Source organism: Echiichthys vipera (assembly GCF_963691815.1).
Source record: "Echiichthys vipera genome assembly, chromosome: 6".
In the NCBI taxonomy this organism is placed as follows: Eukaryota; Metazoa; Chordata; class Actinopteri; order Perciformes; family Trachinidae; genus Echiichthys; species Echiichthys vipera.
This window is the reverse complement of record NC_139831.1, coordinates 16245107-16261863: the sequence shown is the minus strand read 5'-3', so window position 1 is coordinate 16261863 and position 16757 is coordinate 16245107. Positions and strand designations below refer to the sequence as shown.

General features: G+C 41.9%; 4 protein-coding genes across 4 annotated transcripts; all 4 read left to right on the top strand.

Moving 5' to 3' along the window:
- Positions 1 to 75: 75 nt before the first annotated feature.
- On the top strand, positions 76 to 2523 carry LOC310948254 (protocadherin gamma-A10-like; the record flags this gene model as incomplete). The annotated part of the gene is made up of 1 exon (XM_083915318.1): positions 76 to 2523. The coding sequence occupies one exon, from the start codon at positions 76 to 78 to the stop codon at positions 2521 to 2523; it is 2448 nt and encodes an 815-aa protein (XP_083771444.1).
- Positions 2524 to 3611: 1088 nt separating this feature from the next.
- On the top strand, positions 3612 to 10166 carry LOC310947994 (uncharacterized protein; the record flags this gene model as incomplete). Its single annotated transcript, XM_083914986.1, has 2 exons — positions 3612 to 5951; positions 7779 to 10166. 2 exons carry the CDS (start codon positions 3612 to 3614, stop codon positions 10164 to 10166), a joined length of 4728 nt encoding a protein of 1575 aa, XP_083771112.1.
- Positions 10167 to 10721: 555 nt separating this feature from the next.
- On the top strand, positions 10722 to 13205 carry LOC310947992 (protocadherin beta-16-like; the record flags this gene model as incomplete). The annotated part of the gene is made up of 1 exon (XM_083914983.1): positions 10722 to 13205. One exon carries the CDS (start codon positions 10722 to 10724, stop codon positions 13203 to 13205), a length of 2484 nt encoding a protein of 827 aa, XP_083771109.1.
- A 555-nt stretch (positions 13206 to 13760) lies between these two features.
- LOC310947991 (protocadherin beta-16-like) lies at positions 13761 to 16259 on the top strand (the record flags this gene model as incomplete). The annotated part of the gene is made up of 1 exon (XM_083914982.1): positions 13761 to 16259. One exon carries the CDS (start codon positions 13761 to 13763, stop codon positions 16257 to 16259), a length of 2499 nt encoding a protein of 832 aa, XP_083771108.1.
- Positions 16260 to 16757: the final 498 nt, after the last annotated feature.

The following is a 16757-nucleotide window of genomic DNA, read 5'->3' as shown; positions in this document are numbered from 1 at the left end:
GTAGAGGTCCGTTCAGTGTTTTTTTCAGAAGACGTATCTTGCTTGGATCCTGTTTGAATATATTTTTGTTTTGCTATGGCATGTGGATTACCACCCTACTCTCGGTGCGTAAAATGGCGCTTTGGTTGCGGACAAAATTGGAAGCTTCTGTTGTTAATGTTTTATCTCAACCACGTGGTCAGCGGAAATATCCGATATTCAATCCCAGAGGAGATGAAGAAAGGCTCTTTAATCGGTAATGTTGCACAGGACCTTGGTTTGGATCTGAAGAGGCTTCGTTCAGGTCGGGCCCGTATCGTGACCGGGGACAGCATCCAGTACACCGAGCTGAAGACAGACAAAGGGATTCTTGTTGTGAAGGAGAGAATAGACCGGGAGCAGCTTTGCGGAGATATAACACCGTGTAGTTTCAGCTTTGAGGTGATTTTAGAAAACCCAATGGAGCTGCATCAAATTACAGTTGAAATAACAGACATCAATGATCATTCGCCCACTTTTAAAAGAAACATCATCGATTTTGAAATCAGCGAATCAGCTAATACTGGTGCTCGTTTTACACTGACAAGTGCAGAAGACCCAGACGTGGGTGTCAATGGACTCAGAGAATTTTTTTTAACCGAAAATGAGAATTTTGTTCTTAAACAAAACTCGAATGCAGATGGAAAGAAATATGCAGAGATGGTGCTCCAGAAGCCATTAGACAGAGAGGCAAACCCTAGTCTCTCTCTGAAGCTAATAGCTGTAGACGGTGGGAGTCCGCAGAGATCTGGTACAGTAAATATAAATATCAATGTTCTTGATGTCAATGACAATGCGCCTGTGTTTAATCAATCAGTGTACAAAGCTACAGTCATGGAAAATTCTCCCAGAGATACTTACGTTACCACTGTTAATGCTAGTGACGCAGATTTCGGGTCAAATAGTATTGTAACTTATTATTTTTCAGATCTCAGTAGTGGTCTCACTGATTTGTTTACAGTAGATGAAAAAACTGGTGTGATTTCAATAACAGGTTTAATTGATTATGAAAAAGACAAAAAGTACGAACTCAGAATCGAGGCAAAAGATCAGGGAGGTTTAACTGATTCAAGTAAAGTGATAATTGAAGTAAATGATGTAAATGACAACGCCCCTTCTATTAGTGTCATGTCGTTCACTAGTCCTGTGTCGGAAGACTCTCCCCCTGGTACAACTATTGGCATTATAAATGTAAAAGACTTGGATTCAGGTGAAAACGGACAGGTAACCTGTAAAATAGAACAAACTGCACCTTTCAAGATTAAATCTAATTTAAGAAATTACTATACTTTGGTGACAGATACTGTTTTAGATCGTGAAAGCGTTTCAGAATATAACATCACTGTTGTTGCGACGGATGCAGGAATACCTCCTCTCTCAACACGAAGAACCTTTAATTTAAAGGTCTCTGATGTGAACGATAATGCTCCAGTGTTTTCTCAAAGTGTTTACAACGCGTTTATTGCTGAAAATAACTCTCCGGGTGTTTCTGTTCTCACTGTTAGGGCTAAAGATCCCGATGAAAACCAAAACGCCCGTATATCGTATATTCTTGAAAATACTAATATCGGTGGGTCTCCAGTTTCTGAATATGTTTCTATAAATGCAGAAAGCGGAGTGATACACGCAGTGCGCTCATTTGATTACGAGCAAATCAAACAGCTGGTTTTCGTCGTCAAAGCGCAGGATGGAGGCTCCCCTCCACTCAGTAGCAACGTGAGTGTGAAAATACTGATCCAGGACCAGAACGACAACCCTCCTCAGGTTCTCTACCCAGTCCAGACTGGTGGCTCTCTGGTGGCTGAAATGGTGCCTCGTTCAGCAGATGTGGGCTATCTGGTGACTAAAGTGGTGGCTGTTGATGTGGACTCTGGACAGAATGCCTGGCTCTCCTATAAACTGCAGAAAGCCACAGACAGGGCGCTGTTTGAAGTGGGCTTACAGAATGGAGAAATAAGAACTATCCGCCAAGTTACTGATAAAGATGCTGTAAAACAAAGACTGACTGTTATCGTGGAGGACAACGGGCAGCCCTCTCGTTCAGCTACAGTCATTGTTAACGTGGCGGTGGCGGACAGCTTCCCTGAAGTGCTGTCTGAGTTCACTGACTTTACACACGACAAGGAGTACAACGACAACCTGACTTTTTACTTAGTGCTGGCTTTGGCTGTAGTCTCCTTCCTCTTCATCACGTGTTTAGTGGTTATTATATCAGTGAAAATCTACAGATGGAGACAGTCTCGCATCCTGTATCACTCCAATCTCCCTGTGATTCCATATTATCCACCACGTTACTCAGACACTTTGGGGACAGGGACTCTCCAACACGTGTACAATTACGAGGTGTGCAGGACGACTGACTCCAGAAAGAGTGACTGTAAGTTCGGCAGAGCCGGTAGTCAGAACGTGCTGATAATGGACCCCAGTTCTACAGGGACGATGCAGCGGATACAGAGTGAAAAGAGCATCCTGGATGAACCAGACTCTCCTCTAGAGGTGAGTTAAATGATAGCTTCTTCTCTTTGCCGCATATAATTGTCCTGGTTTAGTTACATTGATGGTGAAATGCTGCACGTTACTACAGTGCGTCATCTTCAGCACCATGGACAGCAGCTAACTTTGCAGCCCTTGATAAATCAGCCTGGGTAGTATTGTTGCTATTTCTTCATATTCATATTATATAACCCATAAATGAAAGTGTCTGATATCCTCCTTTAATGCTTCACAAGCACGTTGCTCTGATTTAGTTTCACTTTGTGTTTTTATAGTTTTCTAAACTCGAAACGTGTTGCACTCGTGACTGTTGAAAAAAAATGTTCGCCTGGGACTAAACATTTTTTATTGGCCATCGAAAATTACCCTTTCACTGCTCACATTTAACATCAACAAGCTGCCCTATATACTATTGTATTTCATTTCCCAACGATTCCCAAAGAATAATTGACTTGTAGTTATAGTTGCATTTTGTTTTGAAGTTTTGTATTATTCTTTTTTCTGTGCTTTATTTTGCAAAAATATTTCCATTCATATATGTGCATTTTTAGAGTAAATTACATAAGAACAGAATGATACTTTGGGCGAGATTATTTTTTATTTCAATGTTACTTTTGCGGTGTACCTATTGACACAATTTAGATTGTTTTATTATTCGGCCATCAAATGTAATTAACCATTTAATAGTACCTGGAATAGTTCTATGTAGTACTGTGTTACTGATTTCGGACTCTAAGGGACGCTGTTGGTCAATGCAACATAATCTCTAAAACATTTCCACACAGTCCCCTCCCTTACCACTGTCGGTTATGAGAGAAAAGGAAGGCAGTGTTCAGTACGTGTGCTGACAGTCGATGAAAACAGACTCGCTTTAATTGATGCCTTTATTCAGATACAGTGAACTGAAAAGTAGATGTTATTTTTCTGTAGAGGTCCGTTCAGTGTTATTTTCAGAATACGTATCTTGCTTGGATCCTGTTTGAATATATTTTTGTTTTGCTATGGCATGTGGATTACCACCCTACTCTCGGTGCGTAAAATGGCGCTTTGGCTGCGGACAGAATTGGAAGCTTCTGTTGTTAATGTTTTATCTGAACCACATGGTCAGCGGAAATATCCGGTATTCAATCCCAGAGGAGATGAAGAAAGGCTCTTTAATCGGTAATGTTGCACAGGACCTTGGTTTGGATCTGAAGAGGCTTCGTTCAGGTCGGGCCCGTATCGTGACCGGGGACAGCATCCAGTACACCGAGCTGAAGACAGACAAAGGGATTCTTGTTGTGAAGGAGAGAATAGACCGGGAGCAGCTTTGCGGAGATATAACACCGTGTAGTTTCAGCTTTGAGGTGATTTTAGAAAACCCAATGGAGCTGCATCAAATTACAGTTGAAATAATAGACATAAATGATCATTCACCCACGTTCAAAAGAAACAACATCGATTTTGAAATCAGCGAAATAGCTAATACGGGTGCTCGTTTTACACTGACAAGCGCGGAAGACCCAGATGTGGGTGTCAATGGACTCAGAGAATATTTTCTGACCGAAAATGAGAATTTTGTTCTTAAACAAAACTCGAATGCAGATGGAAAGAAATATGCAGAGATGGTGCTCCAGAAGCCATTAGACAGAGAGGCAAACCCTAGTCTCTCTCTGAAGCTAATAGCTGTAGACGGTGGGAGTCCGCAGAGATCTGGTACAGTAAATATACATATCACTGTTCTTGATGCCAATGACAATGCGCCTGTGTTTAATCAATCAGTGTACAAAGCTACAGTCATGGAAAATTCTCCCAGAGATACTTACGTTACCACTGTTAATGCTAGTGACGCAGATTTCGAGTCAAATAGTCTTGTCACATATTATTTTTCAGATCTCAGTAGTGGTCTCACTGATTTGTTTACAGTAGATGAAAAAAATGGTGTTATTTCAATATCAGGTTCAATTGATTATGAAAAAGACAAAAAGTACGAACTTAGAATCGAGGCAAAAGATCAGGGAGGTTTAACTGATTCAAGTAAAGTGATAATTGAAGTAAATGACGTAAATGACAACGCCCCTTCTATAAGTGTCATGTCATTCACTAGTCCTGTGTCAGAAGACTCTCCTCCTGGTACAACTATTGGCATTATAAATGTAAAAGACTTGGATTCAGGGGATAACGGAAACATTAACTGTAAAATAGAACAAAATGCACCTTTCAAGATTAAATCTAATTTAAGAAATTATTATACTTTGGTAACAGATACTGTTTTAGATCGTGAGAGTGTTTCAGAGTATAACATCACTGTTGTTGCGACAGATGCAGGAATACCTCCTCTCTCAACACGAAGAACCTTTAATTTAAAGGTCTCTGATGTGAACGATAATGCTCCAGTGTTTTCTCAAAGTGTTTACAACGCGTTTATTGCTGAAAATAACTCTCCGGGTGTTTCTGTTCTCACTGTTAGGGCTAAAGATCCTGATGAAAACCAAAACGCCCGCATATCGTATATTCTTGAAAATACTAATATCGGTGGGTCTCCAGTTTCTGAATATGTTTCTATAAATGCAGAAAGCGGAGTGATACACGCAGTGCGCTCATTTGATTATGAGCAAATCAAACAGCTGGTTTTCGTCGTCAAAGCGCAGGATGGAGGCTCCCCTCCACTCAGTAGCAACGTGAGTGTGAAAATACTGATCCAGGACCAGAACGACAACCCTCCTCAGGTTCTGTACCCAGTCCAGACTGGTGGCTCTCTGGTGGCTGAAATGGTGCCTCGTTCAGCAGATGTGGGCTATCTGGTGACTAAAGTGGTGGCTGTTGATGTGGACTCTGGACAGAATGCCTGGCTCTCCTATAAACTGCAGAAAGCCACAGACAGGGCGCTGTTTGAAGCGGGCTTACAGAATGGAGAAATAAGAACTATCCGCCAAGTCACTGATAAAGATGCTGTGAAACAAAGACTGACTGTTATCGTGGAGGACAACGGGCAGCCCTCTCGTTCAGCTACAGTCATTGTTAACGTGGCGGTGGCGGACAGCTTCCCTGAAGTGCTGTCTGAGTTCACTGACTTTACACACGACAAGGAGTACAATGACAACCTGACTTTTTACTTAGTGTTGGCTTTGGCTGTAGTTTCCTTCCTCTTCATCACGTGTTTAGTGGTTATTATATCAGTGAAAATCTACAGGTGGAGACAGTCTCGCATCCTGTATCACTCCAATCTCCCTGTGATTCCGTATTATCCACCACGTTACTCAGACACTTTGGGGACAGGGACTCTCCAACACGTGTACAATTACGAGGTGTGCAGGACGACTGACTCCAGAAAGAGTGACTGTAAGTTCGGCAGAGCCGGTAGTCAGAACGTGCTGATAATGGACCCCAGTTCTACAGGGACGATGCAGCGGATACAGTGTGAAAAGAGCATCCTGGATGAACCAGACTCTCCTCTAGAGGTGAGTTGATTGTCATGATTTACAGTCCCTGGTCCTTTGTGCCCCCTGCTCCTTCCTGGTGACATTTTACTGCATATACTCGACTGACAGCAGTTTGACTTTAAAATGACTAACATAGCTGAAATATATAGTATATGAACTAAATGATGTACCAATACAATTCACAATATACAGCATCAGCCAAGTGGTTCACTTTGTGTGAAAATAATTGCGAGACGCAATAGCAAAGTAATTGCTTCTTTAAAAATCGTTTCCATGAACCGAAATGAAATTGCAGTTAATAAGTCACAGTTTACCCGAAAACAAGTGCATACAGTTCATTTCAGCACCACAGTACGGACAGCTCCTCTTTATATGAAAGTACTTTTTGGCTCAAACACTTTCAACTTTCCACTTAGTTTCTAATCAATAGTGTTACTTATTCTACTCTCGCTACTACTGCTAATAATAATAATACTAACAATAATACTATTGTCATTATTAAAACAATGATGATGATTACTACGGAAGCCCTAAACGGTCATACCTAGCTCATTTCCCTCCGTTTTCCCGTGATAAAGAGATGGTTAATTTGAGATCTGGAGAAAACAAAACGGTAGTCTACTCTTTTAAATCATTGCAGGAAACATTATTCAGTGTTGCATTGTCACAGGAGCAGGAGGATATCATCACCATCACATGTCGCTTCAATCAAAGCCTGACACAGGCTGAAAAAGCTTCATGCCTTGCTGTTACAGATAATGTTCACATTAGTGTGCGTCATCTAAGAAGACGTTATTAAGGCTTCAGCTCGCTTCAGCTTCATCAGAGGCATGAGTGAACCTGATGTCCTCAGTTTTTTTTGTTTTTGTCTTTTTAACAAACTTTATTGTCAACAATATAATATTACAACAACATAAATACCAGTACAGGGAGGATTTTTACAATGCGCACATAAATAAACAGATTACAGTTTAATTCCATTACAGTACAAAAACAACTGAAATCATCTGGCAATGTTGTTCATGTTCTTCAAGATATGAAAAGTTTTTACAAAGCATGACATGTCAGTTGTGATGAAAATCTCAGGCCTATCACGTTTCACTCATTACCTCTCAAATTAATTATCTCGTTGTCTCGGTAAACGGAGGAAAAGCATCTCCATAACACGGGAAAACAGAGGAACTAAAGTATATGTAATGTATGAGCCTTTGGGGCTTGCGTACTTTAGGGCTTCCGTAGAAACTATGTGTCTTTATTTTTTTCTTCGTCTTAATATTATTAAAGACTGGTATCTGGGCAACTTCTCAGCCTTTGCAAACACTAACTGCCCTGCACAATTAATTATATGCCATTATTTTTGTTTTTGTTGTTGTTACGTAATATTACAGACATTAGTATTATTATTTTTTTCTTTTTTATTGGGTTACTTCTTTCATCATTTACTGGCAACCCGTTTGGTGTTCCCGTTTTGGACTCTAAGTGACGCTGTTGAACAATAATACAGTGTGTACTCATAATCTCTACGTTGCAGTCCAGGGGCGTTGTTTGTGTGATCACATTGAAGTAGGGTTAGAGGGAACGTCAGAAATCTACATCTCGAAAAAGAGGTTGTTCTTTGTGAGTCCAGCAGCTTTATTTTCCTTTTCTAACACGTGAACAGAGCCCATATAGAAGAGTGGATGTTAATTAATTGAGAAAGGAGGATTTCGGATCTTTTCTTTTCGGAATATTTTTCTTTCTATCATGGCGTATCAGCAACCACTCTGCAAATGGCGTTTGTGCATCGGCTCTCAGCGGGTAATGGTTCTTTTGTTATGTTACTTCTTTAATATCATCGCTGGTCAGATCCGCTACTCTATACCAGAGGAGCTGAAGAAGGGCTCTCTCATCGGTAATGTAGCGCAAGATCTTGGTCTAGATCTGAAGAGGCTCCGTTCTGGTCGAGCCCGTATCGTGACCGGAGAAAACATTCATTACACCGAGCTGAAGACAGACAAAGGGATTCTAGTCGTGAATGAGAGAATAGACCGAGAGCAGCTTTGTGGAGAAGTAACACCGTGCAGTTTCAGCTTTGAAATCATTTTAGAAAATCCTATGGAGCTTCACCACATTACAATTGAAGTGTTAGATGTGAATGATCATCCTCCGGTATTCAAGAAATCAGATATTAAGTTAGACATTAGCGAGTCAGCTAACCTTGGGGCTCGATTTGTGCTGGAAAGTGCAGAGGATCTTGATGTCGGTGTCAACAGCCTTCAAAATTATGTTTTAACTCCAAACGACAATTTCGTTTTGAAGCAGCATGTAAATCCAGACGGGAGCAAATATGCTGAGATGGTGCTGCAAAAACTGTTAGACAGAGAGGAGGTTCCCCATCTCTCTTTAAAGCTTATCGCAGTAGATGGTGGGAGTCCGCAGAGATCTGGTACCGTAAATATAGACATAATAGTTTTAGACGCGAATGACAATGCTCCCGTTTTTAACCAGTCAGTGTATAAAGCTACTGTGATAGAAAACGCAGCAAAGGGCACTAATGTTGTTACTGTTAATGCTACAGACGCAGATAGTGGATCGAATGGTTACATCACATATTCAATTTCAAACGTGAGGAGCAATATAGCCGATTTGTTGTCCATAGATCAAATGTCTGGTGCACTATTTGTTTCAGGAACAATAGATTTTGAAAAGGATAAAAAATTTGAGCTTAGAATTGATGCAAAAGATCAAGGAGGTTTAACAGATTCAAGTAAAGTGATAATTGAAGTAACTGATGTAAATGACAACGCCCCTTCTATTAGTGTCATGTCGTTCACCAGTCCTGTGTCAGAAGACTCTCCCCCTGGTACAACTATTGGCATTATAAATGTAAAAGACCTAGATTCAGGTGAAAACGGACAGGTAACCTGTAAAATAGAACAAAATGCGCCTTTCAAGGTTAAAAGCAGTTTAAGAAATTATTATACTTTGGTGACAGATACGGTTTTAGATCGTGAAAGCGTTTCAGAATACAACATCACCGTTGTTGCGACAGATGCAGGAATACCTCCTCTCTCAACACGAAGAACCTTTAATTTAAAGGTCTCAGATGTGAACGATAATGCTCCAGTGTTTTCTCAAAGTGTTTACAACGCGTTTATTGCTGAAAATAACTCTCCGGGCGTTTCTGTTCTCACTGTCAGGGCTAAAGATCCCGATGAAAACCAAAACGCCCGTGTATCTTATATGCTAGAAGATACTAATATCGGTGGGTCTCCAGTTTCTGAATATGTTTCTATAAATACAGAAAGCGGAGTGATACACGCAGTGCGCTCATTTGATTATGAACAAATCAAACAGCTGGTTTTCGTCGTCAAAGCGCAGGATGGAGGCTCCCCTCCACTCAGTAGCAACGTGAGTGTGAAAATACTGATCCAGGACCAGAACGACAACCCTCCTCAGGTTCTGTACCCAGTCCAGACTGGTGGCTCTCTGGTGGCTGAAATGGTGCCTCGTTCAGCAGATGTGGGCTATCTGGTGACTAAAGTGGTGGCTGTTGATGTGGACTCTGGACAGAATGCCTGGCTCTCCTATAAACTGCAGAAAGCCACAGACAGGGCGCTGTTTGAAGTGGGCTTACAGAATGGAGAAATAAGAACTATCCGCCAAGTCACTGATAAAGATGCTGTGAAACAAAGACTGACTGTTATCGTGGAGGACAACGGGCAGCCCTCTCGTTCAGCTACAGTCATTGTTAACGTGGCGGTGGCGGACAGCTTCCCTGAAGTGCTGTCTGAGTTCACTGACTTTACACACGACAAGGAGTACAACGACAACCTGACTTTTTACTTAGTGTTGGCTTTGGCTGTAGTCTCCTTCCTCTTCATCACGTGTTTAGTGGTTATTATATCAGTGAAAATCTACAGATGGAGACAGTCTCGCATCCTGTATCACTCCAATCTCCCTGTGATTCCATATTATCCGCCACGTTACTCAGACACTCTGGGGACAGGGACTCTCCAACACGTGTACAATTACGAGGTGTGCAGGACGACTGACTCCAGAAAGAGTGACTGTAAGTTCGGCAGAGCCGGTAGTCAGAACGTGCTGATAATGGACCCCAGTTCTACAGGGACGATGCAGCGGATACAGAGTGAAAAGAGCATCCTGGACGAACCAGACTCTCCTCTGGAGGTGAGGTGCAATATCCAACTTCATTACTACTTCTTCAAACATTGTTTGTATAACCTGAATTGAATTTGCGTTAGGTAGTGTTTACAATTCATCCAAATGCAAGTGCACTCTGTTACTTTCAGCACCACAGTGTGGACAGCTCCTCCCAACCTGAAAGTCATTTCTGGATTGTAAACTTTCCACTTTTCTCATAACTTTAACTCGTAAACTTTACCATCTAGAAATACGACTTCTACCAATATTGTTCATATTTCTATTTAAATTCATATTCATATGCATTTTATAATCATGTGTTTAAAGTCAGTAGCAATCATTTTCACAACATTTTAAGTGTTTATTATAATATGAATATAACATACATTACCGTGAATGGGCTCTGAGCGCCGCTGTTGCTACATCACTGACTAACTGTCTAAATAAGCGGTGCAGCGGTCCACCCCTTCATTCTGTCCAGTGTTTTCCTGCGTGAAGAGAGGACGGTCCTCCCCCTGAAGGTTTAAAGATTAGCATTTATCGTGGACTTTATCTGCTGGAAACACCGTTACTTTTTTCATTCCAATGATTTGATTACACCAGTTTGCAGTTGACAGGGATAACTGCGTCTTTTCCTCTGGATATATGATGGCTTGTATGTGGATAATCGCTCGCAGAGGCCGATGGCAAACACTGTTTGTCATTCTTTGTCTTTTCAAGCTGAGCTCGGTGACTGGACAGGCTCGGTATTCCGTACCAGAGGAGCAGGCAGAAGGCTCTTTTGTTGGAAACATTGCTAGAGATTTAGGTTTGGACGTGGCGAGGCTCATATCAGGTAAAGCTCGTATTATTACAAAGGGAAGCCGACAGTATGTCGATTTAAACCGAGACAAAGGAACCCTTGTTATTAAAGAGCGAATCGACCGAGAAGAGCTGTGTGGAAAGACGACGCCCTGCAGCTTCAGTTTCGAGGTCATATTAGAAAATCCTATCCAGCTTTATCGGGTAACAGTGGAGGTTATAGACATCAACGATAACAGCCCGTCGTTCCCAAAGGATGAAATACATTTGAAAATCGTTGAAAGTATTGCATCAGGGTCTCGTTTCGGTCTTGCGAGTGCAGACGACCCTGATGTTCTTATTAATGATATTCAAAAATACATACTTAGACCGTCAGATAATTTCAAACTTGAAGTACAGAGCCAGCCTGATGGAGGAAAATTTCTCGAAATGGTTTTACAAAACCCGTTAGACCGAGAGAAAGAGGAAAGTCACACTCTCGTACTGATTGCTTCAGATGGAGGGGAGCCACACAGATCGGGGACAGTGCGTATTCATATCACTGTGCTAGACGCTAACGATAATGCGCCAGTGTGCAGCCAGCCTGTTTATAAAGCAGATGTTAAGGAGAATTCTCCTGAAGGAACAGTTGTGACTTCTGTTAGTGCAAATGACGCAGATAAAGGAGTCAATGGTGAAGTGACGTATTCTATAGCTAATGTTGCCAGAGATGCGAAACAGCTTTTTGAAGTAAATGTTAAAACTGGAGAAATTAAAGTTTCTGGTAAACTGGATTTTGAAAAATCTAAGACGTATCAATTAAATGTTCAGGCCAGTGATCACGGGGGACATTCAGACACGTGCAAAGTTATTATTCAAATAATTGACGAGAATGACAACGTCCCTACAATACAGCTAATGTCATTTTCTAACTCCATATCCGAGGATTCTCCTCCTGGTACAACTATAGCTGTTATTAATGTTGATGACGAAGACTCTGATGGTAACGGTGTTGTCAAGTGCGCCATTAACTCTGACATACCTTTCAAAATCGAGTCTTCATTAACAGGATACTATACTATAGTCACCGACAACTTCTTGGACAGAGAAAGTATTCCTGAGTATAATATCACCATAACAGTCTCTGACCAAGGCTCTCCGCCTCTAGTGAGCAGTAAAAACGTTAATGTAAAAGTGTCTGACGTGAATGACAGCCCACCCAAATTTGACCAATCAGAATATAGTAAAACTGTTCCAGAGAACAACTCTCCTGGGTTTTCTGTGTTCACTCTCGGTGCTAAAGATGCCGACTGGGGCCAAAACGCTCGTGTTTCTTACTTTCTGGAAGAGAGAGAGATAAATGGAGTGGCAGTGTCTTCGTTAGTGTCAGTTAATTCCGAAAATGGTGTCATTCATGCAATGAGGTCTTTAGATTATGAGCAAATAAAGTGGTTTGAATTTAACGTAACTGCTCGTGATGCTGGATCCCCTCCTCTGAGTTCAGTGACCACCGTCAGAATTAATGTCCAGGACCAGAACGACAACCCTCCTCAGGTTCTGTACCCAGTCCAGACTGGTGGCTCTCTGGTGGCTGAAATGGTGCCTCGTTCAGCAGATGTGGGCTATCTGGTGACTAAAGTGGTGGCTGTTGATGTGGACTCTGGACAGAATGCCTGGCTCTCCTATAAATTGCAGAAAGCCACAGACAGGGCGCTGTTTAAAGTGGGCTTACAGAATGGAGAAATAAGAACTATCCGCCAAGTCACTGATAAAGATGCTGTGAAACAAAGACTTAATGTTATCGTGGAGGACAACGGGCAGCCCTCTCGCTCAGCTACAGTCATTGTTAACGTGGCGGTGGCGGACAGCTTCCCTGAAGTGCTGTCTGAGTTCACTGACTTTACACACGACAAGGAGTACAATGACAACCTGACTTTTTTCTTAGTGTTGGCTTTGGCTGTAGTCTCCTTCCTCTTCATCACGTGTTTAGTGGTTATTATATCAGTGAAAATCTACAGATGGAGACAGTCTCGTGTCCTGTATCACTCCAATCTTCCTGTGATTCCATATTATCCACCACGTTACTCAGACACTTTGGGGACAGGGACTCTCCAACACGTGTACAATTACGAGGTGTGCAGGACGACTGACTCCAGAAAGAGTGACTGTAAGTTCGGCAGAGCCGGTAGTCAGAACGTGCTGATAATGGACCCCAGTTCTACAGGGACGATGCAGCGGATACAGAGTGAAAAGAGCATCCTGGATGAGCCTGACTCTCCTCTAGAGGTGAGGTGCAATATGCAACTTCATTACTACTATTTCAAACATTGTTTGTATAACCTGAATTGAATTTTCGTTAGGTAGTGTTTGCAATTTATGCAAAAGCAAGTGCACTCTGTTACTTTCAGCACCACAGTGTGGACAGCTCCTCCCAACCTGAAAGTCATTTCTGGCTTGAAAACTTTCCACTTTTCTCATAACTTTAACTCGTAAACTTTACCATCTAGAAATACGACTTCTACCAATATTGTTCATATTTTTATTTAAATTCATATTCATATGCATTTTATAATCATGTGTTTAAAGTCAGTAGCCATCATTTACACAACATTTTAAGTGTTTATTATAATATGAACAGCACATACATTACCGTGGATGGGCTCTGAGCGCCGCTGTTGATACATCACTGACTAACTGTCTAAATAAGCGGTGCAGCGGTCCACCCCTTTATTCTGTTCAGTGTTTTCCTGCTTGAAGAGAGGACGGTCCTCCCCCTGAAGGTTTAAAGATTAGCATTTCTCGTGGACTTTATCTGCTGGAAACATCGTTATTTTTTTCATTCCAAGGATTTGATTACACCTGTTTGTAGTTGACGGGGATAACTGCGTCTTTTCCTCTGGATTTATGATGGCTTGTATGTGGATAATCGCTCGCAGAGGCCGATGGCAAACACTGTTTGTCATTCTTTGTCTTTTCAAGCTGAGCTCGGTGACTGGACAGGCTCGGTATTCCGTACCAGAGGAGCAGGCAGAGGGCTCTTTTGTTGGAAACATTGCTAGAGATTTAGGTTTGGACGTGGCGAGGCTCATATCAGGTAAAGCTCGTATTATTACAAAAGGAAGCCGACAGTATGTCGATTTAAACCGAGACAAAGGCACCCTTGTTATTAAAGAGCGAATCGACCGAGAAGAGCTGTGTGGAAAGACGACGCCCTGCAGCTTCAGTTTCGAGGTCATATTAGAAAATCCTATCCAGCTTTATCGGGTAACAGTGGAGGTTATAGACATCAACGATAACAGCCCGTCGTTCCCAAAGGATGAAATACATTTGAAAATGATTGAAAATGCCGCATCAGGGACTCGCTTCTCTTTGGTGAGTGCTGACGACCCTGATGTTGGTATTAATGATATTCAAAAATACATACTTAGACCCTCAGATCATTTCAAATTGGAAGTACAGAGCCAGCCCGATGGAGGAAAATTTCTCGAAATGGTTTTACAAAACCCGTTAGACCGAGAGAAAGAGGAAAGTCACACTCTCGTACTGATTGCTTCAGATGGAGGGGAGCCACACAGATCGGGGACAGTGCGTATTCATATCACTGTGCTAGACGCTAACGATAATGCGCCAGTGTGCAGCCAGCCTGTTTATAAAGCAGATGTTAAGGAGAATTCTCCTGAAGGAACAGTTGTAACTTCTGTTAGTGCAAATGACGCAGATAAAGGAGTCAATGGAGAAGTGACGTATTCTATAGCTCATGTTGCCAGAGATGCGAAGCAGCTTTTTGAAGTAAATGTTAAAACGGGAGAAATTAAAGTTGCAGGTAAATTGGACTTTGAAAAATCTAAGACGTATCAATTAAATGTTCAGGCCAGTGATCACGGCGGATATTCAGACACGTGCAAAGTTATTATTCAAATAATTGACGAGAATGACAACGTCCCTACAATACAGCTAATGTCATTTTCTAACTCCATATCCGAGGATTCTCCTCCTGGTACAACTATAGCTGTTATTAATGTTGATGACGAAGACTCTGATGGTAACGGTGTTGTCAAGTGCGCCATTAACTCTGACATACCTTTCAAAATCGAGTCTTCATTAACAGGATACTATACTATAGTCACCGACAACTTCTTGGACAGAGAAAGTATCCCTGAGTATAATATCACCATAACCGTCTCTGACCAAGGCTCTCCGCCTCTAGTGAGCAGTAAAAACGTTAATGTAAAAGTGTCTGACGTGAATGACAGCCCACCCAAATTTGACCAATCAGAATATAGTAAAACTGTTCCAGAGAACAACTCTCCTGGGTTTTCTGTGTTCACTCTCGGTGCTAAAGATGCCGACTGGGGCCAAAACGCTCGTGTTTCTTACTTTCTGGAAGAGAGAGAGATAAATGGAGTGGCAGTGTCTTCGTTAGTGTCAGTAAATTCAGATAATGGTGTCATTCATGCAGTGAGGTCTTTAGATTATGAGCAAATAAAGTGGTTTGAATTTAACGTAACTGCTCGTGATGCTGGATCCCCTCCTCTGAGTTCAGTGACCACAGTCAGGATTAATGTCCAGGACCAGAACGACAACCCTCCTCAGGTTCTGTACCCAGTCCAGACTGGTGGCTCTCTGGTTGCTGAAATGGTGCCTCGTTCAGCAGATGTGGGCTATCTGGTGACTAAAGTGGTGGCTGTTGATGTGGACTCTGGACAGAATGCCTGGCTCTCCTATAAACTTCAGAAAGCCACAGACAGGGCGCTGTTTGAAGTGGGCTTACAGAATGGAGAAATAAGAACTATCCGCCAAGTCACTGATAAAGATGCTGTGAAACAAAGACTGACTGTTGTCGTGAAGGACAACGGGCAGCCCTCTCGTTCAGCTACAGTCATTGTTAACGTGGCGGTGGCGGACAGCTTCCCTGAAGTGCTGTCTGAGTTCACTGACTTTACACACGACAAGGAGTACAACGACAACCTGACTTTTTTCTTAGTGTTGGCTTTGGCTGTAGTCTCCTTCCTCTTCATCACGTGTTTAGTGGTTATTATATCAGTGAAAATCTACAGATGGAGACAGTCTCGCATCATGTATCACTCCAATCTCCCTGTGATTCCCTATTATCCACCACGTTACTCAGACACTTTGGGAACAGGGACTCTCCAACACGTGTACAATTACGAGGTGTGCAGGACGACTGACTCCAGAAAGAGTGACTGTAAGTTCGGCAGAGCCGGTAGTCAGAACGTGCTGATAATGGACCCCAGTTCTACAGGGACGATGCAGCGGATACAGAGTGAAAAGAGCATCCTGGATGAACCAGACTCTCCTCTGGAGGTGAGGTGCAATATGCAACTTCATTACTACTTCTTCAAACATTGTTTGTATCACCTGGATTTAATTTGCGTTAGGTAGTTTTTACAATTTATGTAAAAACAACTGCACTCTGTTACTTTCAGCACCACAGTGTGGACAGCTCCTCCCAACCTGAAAGTCATTTCTGGCTTGAAAACTTTCCACTTTTCTCATAACTTTAACTCGTAAACTTTACCATCTAGAAATACGACTTCTACCAATATTGTTCATATTTCTATTTAAATTCATATTCATATGCATTTTATAAGCATTCGTTTAAAGTCAGTAGCCATCATTTACACAACATTTTAAGTGTTTATTATAATATGAACAGCACATACATTACCGTGGATGGGCTCTGAGCGCCGCTGTTGATACATCACTGACTAACTGTCTAAATAAGCGGTGCAGCGGTCCACCCCTTTATTCTGTTCAGTGTTTTCCTGCTTGAAGAGAGGACGGTCCTCCCCCTGAAGGTTTAAAGATTAGCATTTATCGTGGACTTATCTGCTGGAAACACCGTTACTTTTTTCATTCCAATGATTTGATTACATCAGT